The sequence below is a fragment of the Nelumbo lutea genome, chromosome 2 (genome assembly GCF_056320005.1).
Source record: "Nelumbo lutea isolate HS-2025 chromosome 2, American lotus-T2T, whole genome shotgun sequence".
Taxonomy (NCBI): Eukaryota; Viridiplantae; Streptophyta; class Magnoliopsida; order Proteales; family Nelumbonaceae; genus Nelumbo; species Nelumbo lutea.
Genome location: NC_142685.1, coordinates 11,092,078 through 11,104,775, shown reverse-complemented (window position 1 = coordinate 11,104,775; position 12,698 = coordinate 11,092,078). Strand labels below are relative to the sequence as shown.

Here is a 12,698-nt window from a genome sequence, read left to right as displayed (position 1 = left end):
CCAACCCAAACCCACTCATTTGCCACCACTACTTGGTGGTCACCACAGACCACACATGGCTTGCTTCAAACTTCAAAGTGACTGTTACCGGGCAACATCTTTGCCTGAGGCTCTGTGCGTTATGTGCTGTATGCCTATATCTACAAATCAGACCCCAACCGTTGATTGGTTATAAGTTTTTGTAGAAATCATGCCTCGTACCATATAGGGTGATGCCGGATAACGTTGTATATGAATTTAAATAAATAATGTTATATATGACTTTTTGAACAAAAAATCTAAAAAATGACCATTAAAATCAGTATTTTATAAATATTAACTAATTGAATGATCTACCGAAGTCATTAATCCATAGTTATATAGAAAAATGATTTGTAACTTAGAAATAAAAATACCAAAAACAGAATAATAACCTTAGTATTTAATAATTTGCATAAAATAACTATCTTTGAAATTCTAGTGAATTTGATATTTTTTAAACTAAGATTGTTCATTTCTATAAATTATTAATTAATACTTTATTTTACAGTAAATAACGATGAATTTAAAAGGGAAAAATCTCGATTAGTATCTTGTACTTTGGGTCTAGTGCCATTTTGGTCCCCGAACTTTAAAATACGACAATTCAGTACTTGGCGTTAACTAACCCTTAAGTGGCATTTGAAAAAAACACAAATGCCCTTTGAGTGTCATATAATTTTCCTTATCAACCATCCAAACATTGACAAAAAATTAACAGTCTCAAATCCTTGCCTTTTCCATTTAAGAAAGTTGGGGTCACGTTTGAGTGAGCATTCTGATGACCCCAACTTTCTTGAATAGAAGAGGCAAGGATTTGAGCTTGTTAATTTTTTGTCAATGTTTGGATCGTTGATAAAGAAAATTAGATGACACTCAACGGGCATTTGTGTCTCTTTCAAATGCCACTTAACAGATGATTAACAACTAATTAACATCATGTACTGGATTGTCATGTTTCGAAAGTTCATGTACTGAATTGTTGTATTTTAAAGTTCGGGGACCAAAGAGGCATTAGACCCAAAGTACAGGGTACTAATCGAGAATTTTCCCATTTAAAATAAACTTGGGGGCCATTTGGCAAGTATTTTTGGGAAGATCTTATGGTAGCTCTGACAGTCAAAAGATGCATTGAGCTTTTGCATGATCTGAACAGCCCGAAACTAGTTTGGCTACTATGTGTCTTTCCGTTTATCTTTTCATGTCTTTTTTCGTGCGAGAAAAACACGAAAAGCTCCATTTGGTGTTTCCCAAAATCAGCCCAAGATGGGTTTCTTGCATCTTTTCTACACACTGACTTTCAATAGTTAAATCTGTTACGAACCTAACAGAAAAAGACCACGGCACGGTCTACTTGACTTGTAAATAACCGAAAGGCTGCAGGAAAAGACGTGCCAAATGGGGCCTTATTTTTTTGTTGATATAATAACTGGATATGTATGTCTTAGATCTTTTGCATTCTCATGAGTTTAATATATTTTTTATATTACTTGATTTTTCAACAATATCCATACATATCGAGTGCGTCACAGTAGATCTATTTCCAAGCTTACTATATTTATTTATTTATTTTTGGGTTTAGTACCATCACGTCGTTTGGCTAGCAGCATGCGCTGTGTTTCTGCAAAGTTGCATGCTTTGCTGCGGTTTTGGCCTTTGGGTACTGTAACAGTGTAATTTGCTAATGTTATCTTGGCTGGGCCCCCTGGTTGGCAATGTATATGCATCCCTTTTTCTTTTTGTTTTTCGTTGAAGTGTCTCATTTCTTTTGACCATCAGGAAAATCGATTGTATCATCTGTGCCAAAAAAATTATGCACAGAAAAATTACAAGTTAGATGGTTAAGAATAATCTGATTAGGCTATTTCTTTTGGCATAACCATTATTTAGGGGGTCCATTCTTAAAACACGATAGGCAGCAGGTTATGGGGTCAGGGTCTTGAGATGTCCACGCTTCCTACTATTAGCTGTTTCTTACCATTTGCCAACAACAACAATTATAGCACAGGACTGGAAAAAAGGGAAAAAGAATGCAATTGTTGTCTTTGATGGTTATTGCAAACTACCTTTTGGTGGTCTTGGTTTGTGTCCAAAGCTGAAAATGAGCATAATTGGTAAGAATACCTTCACATCCAAAAGCTAAAAACCCATTGCTGTCTTTTTCTTTTTATGAGGGAAATTGACAAGGTAGACAGTTAAAACAAAACGATGACGGGAAACTTAACAGTAGGCTAACAATTCAACTGGGCATCAACAACACGAGTTGTTCATTTTCATCACGTAAACAATCAATCTTTTTTTTTCCTGTTTACAGCACCGTCTATACCACAGTAGTCTGGTTGGCAGCAGCAATATTCTGCAGTAATATCATATCAATTTCATAACGAAGGTGTAAGTATATACATACTACCATGCCCCTCCTCTTCTCATGGCTGTGACCAATATCAGCACTCAACTGCTTTCAGAAACCAAGTCCGGAAAAAAACCGGAAAAAAAATGTGTAAGAATATGAGTTTTGGATTTGATGGTAGGCGAAAAATTGGCAGTAATTGGATGCCCATAGAGATTTTGTTGAGCAGCATAAATATGGGTCTCTCATTTCTTCTGCTGTTTACCAGCAACTCGTGCCTTTTTATACAATTCAAGAGTGTCGATGTGGTTGGGGTCAAGGCAAAGAGCTGCTTCGCAATCCCGGAGAGTGGAAGTGATGTCACCCATTGAATCATGGAATGCTGCCCGAAGATGGAGCAACTGCAGGTCCGGTTTGAAAAGTATGGCCTTTGTAAGCTCTAATATTGCTTCGATTTCTTTGTGGTCATCCATCAGAACTGGTAGGATTAGGAAGCACATCAGAATAGTACTCTCATTCTCGGAATCAACCATGAGGAAAGAAAAATATATGCAACAAGATGGCAGATATCGAGGATTACAACTAATGAACAATAAACAATTTTTTAAATGAAAACCAAGATTAACTTCATAATAACAAGATAGTAGAAAACGAGAGTTCTAGTCAATAGACCAAGAACAAACCTACAAAAACGAGAAGGTTAACTCCAATATTAAGGGTCTGCAAGGCAACCTGATGAATTGCAACATGGTGGATTACCAACTAATCAATGAAGAGATTAGCTGTACCAAGGATCGGTTTCAAAAATGCTACCCTAATGTATTTAATTAATTTTTATAGAAGTTGTAAAAGCACAGAAAGGGCCAACATAGTCAAAAGATTTTGTCTACGTGATGCCCCGCCAAAGGGCAGGACCCATATATAATTAACTACCCTCTACATGAAACATAAAACCACCTAATATCACCAATGAGCAAAATCTCTGCAACTCTGCAACTTTATGCCTTTTAATTCTTTTTTATAGATTTATGCCTTTTACCTTATTTAGAACAACAGGTCAGTCTATCAATGGTGAAGTGAAGGGTGATACACATCAGGACAACTTTCTGGGTGCCAATCTTTTATGTAGGACCCACTGACAATGAGTGGACCCCAATCATTCAAATATCCATTCCATGTCAAGTTATGAAGGTCCAGTAACCCTAGAGCTAAGAGATTCCTTAGCTCCATTTATGTCTAAAGATAATAAAACTAGTTATGAGCGCATTTGTGGGAACTCAAGAGGAGCAAAACAGGTGAGTAAATCAGTGCAAATTGAAGGATCAAACAGAGGAATGGGAAGCCAATAATTGAGTATTGACTGTAGCATTAAGCTAGTCTTAACACAAGTCTAACAGGGGATATAAGCCTTAGATAGAATGGAGTGGTGGGGAAGGATTTATTTTTTATGAAGCCAAATCCCAAATAGTTGGGGCAGGGCATATTTCAGTTGCACATGCTCACCAATAGTAGGTGAGAGTTCCACTTTTTCTAATGTAGTAACCCTATCTAAGCTTCTACTTACTATGTCAGGATATCTTGTCCAAGTTAAAGGTTTTCAACATCTGAGCTACAAAATGGAGAAAAATCCACTCTAGTCAGAATCTCTGTCCCTATCATATCTTATAATTTAACAAGAAAGATTTGTGGTATTTGAATGTGCAATAGGGTCACAGAGACACTATGCCCTTGCTTGAACTACTTGAGTATGTTCCTATTGATCCTCATTTACCTGATACTAGAATTTGGACCCTAAACTCTTTGGGATCTTTCTCTTGTGCTTCATTCCTCAAAGCCCTCTCTAGTGATACAAACCAAAATCTGAATTTCCCCTGAAGCCATATGGAAAAGTCCTATTCCTCCCCAAATCAGGGCTTTTTTGTTGGGAGGTATACCACAACAAGTATTTTTATTTTCAAAATCTATTATATATGTTTTTTATGTGACTTACAGTCAAACTGTTTGCCCCATGACCCAGTAAGCATTTTGGTTTTGTGTCTGGTCCAAGTCTTAAAACACTACTCTCAAGGCAGAAATGTGGTCCATCCTTTATGGGGTCAGACATGTACTATTTCTGTTTTTCTTTTATGGTTTCTGGTGGGTGTTAGCCAGGGCTAACCTCTCCACAGGGTGTATGATTCCTCCTGTAAATCAATTAAATCTGTCAGTTATATTCATAAAAAATTAAACTATCAGTTACTACTGCACTCAATCTTGTCTCAGTCCAGCCACTAGTTGTCTTCAAATGCATTCAATGTACCGAAAATGGGAACATATCACATTACCTATTTCTATCGCAAACGTTTTAGTAACATCTCAATCAACTTAGCTAATGGTTTTTACCTAATTCTCACTCAATCAACTCATAATTTATAAATTCTTCTAAATTTTTTGACATATTTTTTTTATAAACACTCCAAGGCTGCAATCTGCATTTGGCATTGCTTATCCATAAATAATCTCCTTATTGGTAAGGAGGTTTTGAACCTTATGGATAAAAGATGGACTGACAGTTGATAAATTCTGAGTAAAATCAGGTTCTCAAAAGGTAAAAATGGATACTCTGGTCGTTTTAAGTGTAGTCCAGGTGTTTTAAGATAAACTATGAGGGGCTAACAGTGTAGAGAGTTAAATTTAGACTGTGTTTGGAGGGTGTAATAGGTATTTTATGAATTTCATTAAAGTTAAGTTACAAAGTACTCCAGTTCGAAAAAGGAGTTAACAAGGGCTAAGGGAAAAAGGAGCTTTCATCTCCTTATAACATAGCGGATAACAGCTTTTACTTGTCCTTTTTTTTGATAATTGCTTTTACCTAATGGTTAACAACTAATCATCTTAAACTGTTCAAACTGGAGAACATGGCTAATGTGATAAATTCTAAGTTCCTTAGTTGAACAAACAATTTAGGCATCAAAACAATAAACAAGCCCTTGAAATGATAACAACAATTGGAGTATCCTAATTTGAAACAGCTAAACTTATTTACATCTGACAACCCCATAGCATGACAGGAAAATGGATTAGAATAATTGGATAAGTGAAATTTCTTGTCTATGGAGCCATGTATTAGCCTTGTTCCACAAACATGTGCTCCAATTGTGAAAAAAACCACCAACCTTGCCAAACTTGAAAGAAAAAACCAAACCCGAAAAAACTGAACTTACAGGAAGACCAGAACCTAATTAAAGGAAGCTCTCTCTTCTAAAAGTCTTTCTTTGATTTCATCTTCTTGTTTGGCCCAATCCCAAATAGATCCCCTCTCAATTTAGCAAAAACATTGGAAGGCATGAAATATAGCTCATAAAAGCTTAGAACTAAAAACACGTGGAAAACAATAGGCTTATGAATTGATATGGGAATTAAGAAAACACAATAGAAGAGCTAAATTAGGTAGTTTCCCGGTGATGCCTTATCACCTTTCTGATGCATTTCTTTTCTTTTCTTTTCTCTTTAATAATTTTTTTAAACTTTATCCTTGAAAAAAAAAACAATAAGTTCTTGATGTTTTTTTTAGAAGGTAAAAAGATTACAAAAGCAATCTAAATCCTCAACAATATTTGGTTTACTTAGAATTGGACCCTGGTAAGGATTTTGATATGGATCAAGGACTGCATAGGAACAGAATCTACAGGTATAAGCAAGAGTAACTTGGCAGTTTTGATCTTTTATGCTACAATGCTTACACTGAGCATGGATGGAAGGCTGGCAATTGTAATAAAACTTTTTTTTCTGAACCCCACTTGAACTAACAAGAAAATAAACTATAACTGCAAGAAGGAATTTTACTAGAGAGAGAAATTTGACATGGAGGATACAGAGTAACCTAGTATCATGTAAGCTTGGAGATCCTAGATTCCTCAAAGATGGGCTACTAGATTAACAACTCTGGGTATCTGAGTGTTGTGTCACTCTAGCTCCCAGAGAAGGAAACTCAGAATGGACTTTAATTGATACCTGAAATTTTTGCATACGAAATATGAGCAGAAAATCATCAAGTAGTTAAAAGGATTCATTTAATGACTTCATCCTGCATAATGGTTTTATAACAGTAGAAACCGCTGGATTCTACAAGGAAATGTTAATGAATATGTCCAATGGGAAAGGCATAGGTGAATGATGTAGCATAAAATTTTGATCATTATTAGTTTACCTCTCAAAGAATCAAATTTCATAAACTAGTCTGAAAATTAAAAGTTGTGGAGCTTACCTGCAGCCCTGTATCTATATGGATACGTTCTCAGTGGATCTAATTCTGTTGCCATACTAAGATCATTCCTTGCCATGTCACGATCACAATACTCTGAGCGTTTCTCATAAGCTGACGCATTATTTCGAGCCTTCTCTATCAGCTTTGTCATCTCATCATAAGCAGGTTTCCTTTGATTCTTGAGATGATAAACACGTGCCAGACCCTGATGTGCTCTTGTGTGCCTGATATTAATAGCACTGACATAGCAGTCAGCAGCAAGATCCAGTTTATCACAGTCCACATACACACTGCCTAGATTATTTAATGCCTGCAACACATAAAATCAGACAAATCAAAACAATTAATTTATGGTATGACTAAAATAACAAGATGTTTCATCAATTTTTTTAAAATACAGAGATAACACATACTTGTCCTTTCCGAAGGCCATCGGAAGGGCATTTAAGGGCTTCTTCCAAAAGATGGATAACATAAGATGAAGATTCAGGATCAAGGCTTGTATCTGCTAAAACATACGCTTTAAGGAAAAAAGCTTCAAATGACCTCTGAACAGAAATGGATTCCTCAGCTTTTGCTAATGCTTCCTCACGATGGCCAGTGTCATATAAAATCCATCCTTCATAGACAAGCTTCTCATGTTCTGAGTTGGAATGGTTTCGAGCCAATCGCAAACTGCGCATTGCAGCCTTTTGACAATTTAACCTAAACATTCAGAAATATCAATTTGATACTGCCAAATGATAGATAAGTTAATAAATATTCTACCTGGATAACATCCTCTTCGAATAGCAGTTTCTATTGCCAAGTACACCTAACAGTAATTCTAACAATTTTATGCCAAGAATACTGATTGTTTACTTGCAAATGATGACCAAAGGAGACAATGTTGTAATAGATGAACAGTTTTCCCCCAAATATGATTTCTGGTGCTTTTATCTATTCTTTTTAAAAAGGACAAATATGGTTCCATATGGCAATATATATCTAATCCATGGTTCAATAATTGAATGCAAAAGGAACCAAAGGAAACAAAATAAATCTCATCGCACTGACCAAGAAGAACAAATATGTCCAACAAGAATTAGCAAGCCTTACTGTTTTAAGTGTTCCATGGGTATATGTCATTTTTGATAAACCAGGCACATTTTTAGTAAGAAGACAAAGCAGTTCCCTCTTATAATGATAAAGAACAACAAATAAAGTGTTTATCCTTTACATGTATTTTTTGATTAATGATTAGAAATGTGTCAATCTGTCTAAATCACTCCTTAATTAGTATTGGAGTTTGCCAAAATGTCTGTTCATACAATATGAAAAGATATTTATGTAGATGAAGATCCACTGGTAATTGGAAATGAAAATGAGAGTTGAGAATGTAATGATGAAGATCTACAATTAGAAGCTACAAGAAGAATGCATTTGATACATCCCAAACAATCAATATGAATTAAAAAAATAAAGTTAGAAATTATGCAAAATGGACGAGAAACTAGAAAGGATAGTATTAGGAATGAAGTTATCTGTAGGAACCTAGGAATAGCTCCAATAGGTGATAAAATGAGAGAGTAGACTAAGATGGATTGGGCATGTGCATAGAATAGAAGACCACCAACTATGCCAGTTAGAAGAAGTGATTTGTTACACATTGAAGGGGCTAGAAGAACTCGGGGTAAACCAAAAAGGACACGGGTAGAAGTAATAAGCAATGATTTAAACACTAACAGTTTAACAGTGGATATGGCTTTAAATAGAACGGATTGGCAAATCAGGATTCATACCCTATATAGTTGGGATAAGGTATGGATGATGATGGTGATGATTCAATTGTATAAGTAAATGTGAAACCTTGACCAGATCAATTGCTATCACTCAAAAGGACTTGTGTTGACATGAAGACTTATTGTAGGGCAGGGTAACATTATTGTTGCCATTAACAGATTAACATGGTAACGAAGTTGAATTATACCTGTTTAGTGACCTACTCTCTTTCTTTATTTTTTATCTTTATGTTTTCCCTCCTTTTCGCAGGAGCCTCGTGCACTGGGCTGCCCTTTTTCCTCCTTTTAGGAGTTCAATAGATATATATTTACAAATGGAAGTTGTAAAGTATTTCTATTTGTCTGTACAAAGATTTGTAAAATAATGAAATGAGATACTTTATTGAATTTGATGATAAAAGAATGTTCTATTTATCTAACATGATTATTGGTTATTATTGGGCCTCACTTTAGAAGCTAACATATTGGTTGGTTTCCACTTTAAAGCTTCAGCCTGGAGATAGCACAATGAGTCAATTGCACCAATTTATAAGTAAAAGAAAAGAAAACATAAGGCTCAGTTTGGGAAGAGTGCAAATACAAATATGTTCAATGCAAAAGTTTGTAAACGATATTTCTAAACCTTGTATTTGCACTTTACATAATTGTATTTGTACTCTTCCTAAGCTGAGCCTAAATGAATTCATTTGGACACTAAGATGCTCTTTTGAATTGTGCCTCTATGCTAGCTTGAAAATTCAAGGTGGGAGATCAACTGGTAATGGAAAAGAAATGTCCATTGCCCTTGCGATGAACAATTAATGCTTCCATATGGTATTTAGGCAAGGTATGAGCTTGGGATGCCATGATCTCTACTACAAAGATTTCTCCAGAAAGGTATGAGCTTATGAGAATGTTCATGATGATTCTGAAGAAATATGGAGATATGACCGTTGAACAAATAATTAGACAATTAACATAACTTCGTACAAAATAATCAAACTTACCGAAGAAGGAGAAGAGATTGTCGAAATCGTAGGAGGCTCTTCCCCGGGTCATTTTCCAGCATTTGATGCACAACAGCCAGAGAGCCAATATCGTCAACAGATGACCATCGATCGTAAAGTTGCATCCAGCAATCAGCCTGACTCCACTGGTGAACACGCTGGCGGAGGAGCTCAATCAAGCGACCTCCATTCATCTTGCCATGGTAAATCATATAATTTGGATCCAAAGTCAACAGTGCCCTGACATCTCTCAGAGCTCCTGCATAATCCTCGACGGCAATGGAGAACCAAGCACGCAGTTCAAGGCAGTCCGCAGAGACCTTGAACCCGATAATCTTATTGAGCTCTGAAATGGCTGCTCCAATCTTCTTCTCCTCTGACATTACAACAGCCCTGTACTTGTACGGATACGAAAGAGTGGGATCCAACTCGGTCGCTGTGTTTAAATCCATCGTCTTCTCTTTCCCAATACAATACAGGGATCGCTCTTGGTACATCCACCCAACTGGTGTATGCTCAGAGATAAGGGAGTTCATCTGCTTGTACGCCGAGTACTTGTGTCCACGTTTATACTTGGTCCTTGCAGCGCCAGCGAGCGAATATACATGTCCCGCCATGGCTGCTGCCTCGAAGCAATTCTGAGCATCTTTGTACTCTTTTCTCTCAAGCATCACACAACCCAACTGGTGGAAGGCAAGCTGTTTCTGCCACCCCTCCGTCGCACAATCTCCCAACCTCTCCAACAGCATAACTGTGGTGTTTGATTTCATATCTTCCTCCATTGCCACCTGGCTCAAGAAGTAATATAGCACGAAGGAATTGTGGCCTACCATGGTCAATCTCTCTCTACACTCAGGACTACATAAAAATCTCAGCACATTCGGGTTGATTAAAGATCTCGGCAGCTCTCTCAGGAAAACTTGAAGACAAGCTGCCACCAGAAGATGAGCACTCTCCTCCAACCCATATTCAATAAATAGCAATGCATCATCGAGATTACAAACCAGAGATGCTAGATGAGCATCACATAAAGACTTCATCTCCGCACAACAGAACTTGTCTGCGAAAGACAGGAGCTCCAATATGACATCCGGAGGAAAAGAGTCTAGTTTCCTTGTCCTGCTAAAAACCTCAACCGCTTTCATCCCTCTCACCGATACCCCATTATGGGAAAAATTTATTCTCTCCCTCCGTGACTCTGTAAAGCCACCATATAGCATAGCATTCAAGGACCTCGAGAGAGTGGCAATGTTATACCGAACACATCTGACCTCCTCATCGTCAATGAAGAATGAAATATCCCCATCCTCATTAGAGGTGGAACACTCCTCTTCTCCAGTTGAAATCCCCAAACCAGCCGCCTCCGGACGGGAGCGGAGACACGGACAAGGGTGGTAGATCGAGTACGGATCGTACCCAGGTACTAGAGCGGCCTTGGGACATTCAAGATTGCGTCCGCCACAGTCCAGCGACGAGGATCCTTCAAGCTCATCCTCCCTCCTCTCAAACCGTAGCCATGCAGATAGCACAACCTTGGAATGGACGTCAGCGGCATGTTGACGGGCAGAGCGGAGGCTCCGGCGGAGAAGCTTCGGATCGGCGAGACCTCGAAAAAGCGAGGACTGCTCGAGATAGAGAGCCGATTTTTCTGGCGGAGAAGAGGCCTCGAGGCGCTGGTAGATATCAGCTAGGGTTTCGACAAAATCAACGGGTTTTAGGTAAGGATCGATCGCGGGTTCAAGAGAATCAGAGACAGGGAGGCCGTAAGGCATGAGAATTTCATTTACTGTGTTGGTTTTAACCGATTTAGACCGAATTGGGTTGGCTCTGAAACGGTCATGATTTTGAAGCTTATCTCCCCCACCGCCACCGCCACCGCCACCTCCACCTCCACATCCACTAGCTGTAGTCATAGGCGGATTTAGGGCATAAACTTGGGCGCCCTTGCAAACATCTGCAAGTTTCAAAGCACGAATCGTAGTGATTATATTGTGCTGCATTCTCTTCTTCTCGATTCTTCTCCTTCTCGTTGCCCTTCTCTACGAAGGACTGCTTCATCAGCAAGAAATAAACATCAACGTAAATGAATTTTGCACGAGATTAAAGAACAGAAGACTGAGTACCTTTGGCCTGCAAACACCACCGCCGAAGAATCGAGAGAAACAGAGACACGAGAAGGGAGGGACGATGGTGATGCAGGCAGCAGGCTTCAAAGAATTTTCGTTCTTTATTTCCTTGTTTCTTTTTTGCTTCTCTATCTTCGGGAAAAAAAAAAGGGAGGGGGGGGGGGGGGCGGAAACGGAGATTTTCGATTTTTGCTCTGATTTTTTGTTATTTTTAATTAATAAAATAGTAACCTGGAGATTTTTGGGCGATGTTTCTTCGTCCCTCGTTTGCCGCCAACCAGACGTTGCCGTGCCGGTGTAAGTTGGAACGGCAATGCTTTCTCTCTCTCTGCATCTCTATCTACTATGATACTATCTATAATTGCGTTATTTCGGTTAATGGATGAGATGAGCGCCGCAGAAGACGGCCTAAATTTCACGCTTTGTTTCATGATTCCAGGACGCTCCTCTGATGTCGTCACTCACTTTAATCAAGAATTGTTTACGACATCCGAGGGACGCGTCCATTGAATGGTGCAGATTGATTCCACGCTCCAGTTTCAATGTATAATGTTTGTACTGGATTTCATCCCGAGTGATCAAAGATGAAGGGCAATGTCTGGATTTAAAAATTTCTTGTATTTCCCGCCAATACGTGAGGGTGAGAAGATCAGTGTTGTAATAGTCTCTGGACTAGGGACTACCGGACTGGGGAGGGATCTGGCGGATTAGCAAATTAAACATAATTACAATAACAGCCATTATAAACTGGGATTAATCAATAAAATATGAAAAAAAGGTGTAATTTAATATAGGGTTGCGACTCGCGATATTATTTTAAAATTTACAGCTATGAGTGATGTCGATGAATATGAATGTGTCTTAAGTGATATTATATTCTATTATTACATGTTAATAATTTTAAGTGCAATGAATACCTGGCACTGGATATTGTCTCCTTAATGTCCCTCTCTTTCTCTCTTTCTGTCCGTGTGAGCCAGCCATAAAGATGGAGTGTAGTAATTCATTCTTCTCCCATTCCTCGTCTTTAGGGGGAGAGAGAGAGTCTGAGCAATTCACATTCACCCCCCTTTTGTCCTAGCTTAATTTTGACCAATTATCAGATCGTCAAACCACAAAAGCGGACGGACAGACCAATTCGGGTTGATTATAAGTGATTCAATTCGGCCGGTGAACATGGTTTTTACTTTT

At 38.2% G+C, this 12,698-nt stretch overlaps 1 protein-coding gene across 3 annotated transcripts; it reads right to left on the bottom strand.

The window, feature by feature from the left end:
- Nucleotides 1–2,262: 2,262 nt before the first annotated feature.
- ETO1 (tetratricopeptide repeat (TPR)-containing protein) lies at nucleotides 2,263–11,946 on the bottom strand. 3 transcript variants are annotated; one of them, XM_088973192.1, is made up of 5 exons: nucleotides 11,739–11,946; nucleotides 9,382–11,430; nucleotides 7,028–7,319; nucleotides 6,615–6,924; nucleotides 2,263–2,846 (listed from the first exon to the last, which is right to left on the bottom strand). In XM_088973192.1, exons 2-5 carry the CDS (start codon nucleotides 11,379–11,381, stop codon nucleotides 2,614–2,616), a joined length of 2,835 nt encoding a protein of 944 aa, XP_088829318.1. In that variant the 5' UTR covers nucleotides 11,382–11,430; nucleotides 11,739–11,946; the 3' UTR covers nucleotides 2,263–2,613. The 3 variants fall into 3 exon arrangements, with proteins under 3 accessions (XP_088829318.1, XP_088829319.1, XP_088829317.1); XM_088973193.1 differs by lacking the exon at nucleotides 11,739–11,946 and adding an exon at nucleotides 11,505–11,691; XM_088973191.1 differs by lacking the exon at nucleotides 11,739–11,946 and having other exon boundaries at nucleotides 9,382–11,696.
- Nucleotides 11,947–12,698: the final 752 nt, after the last annotated feature.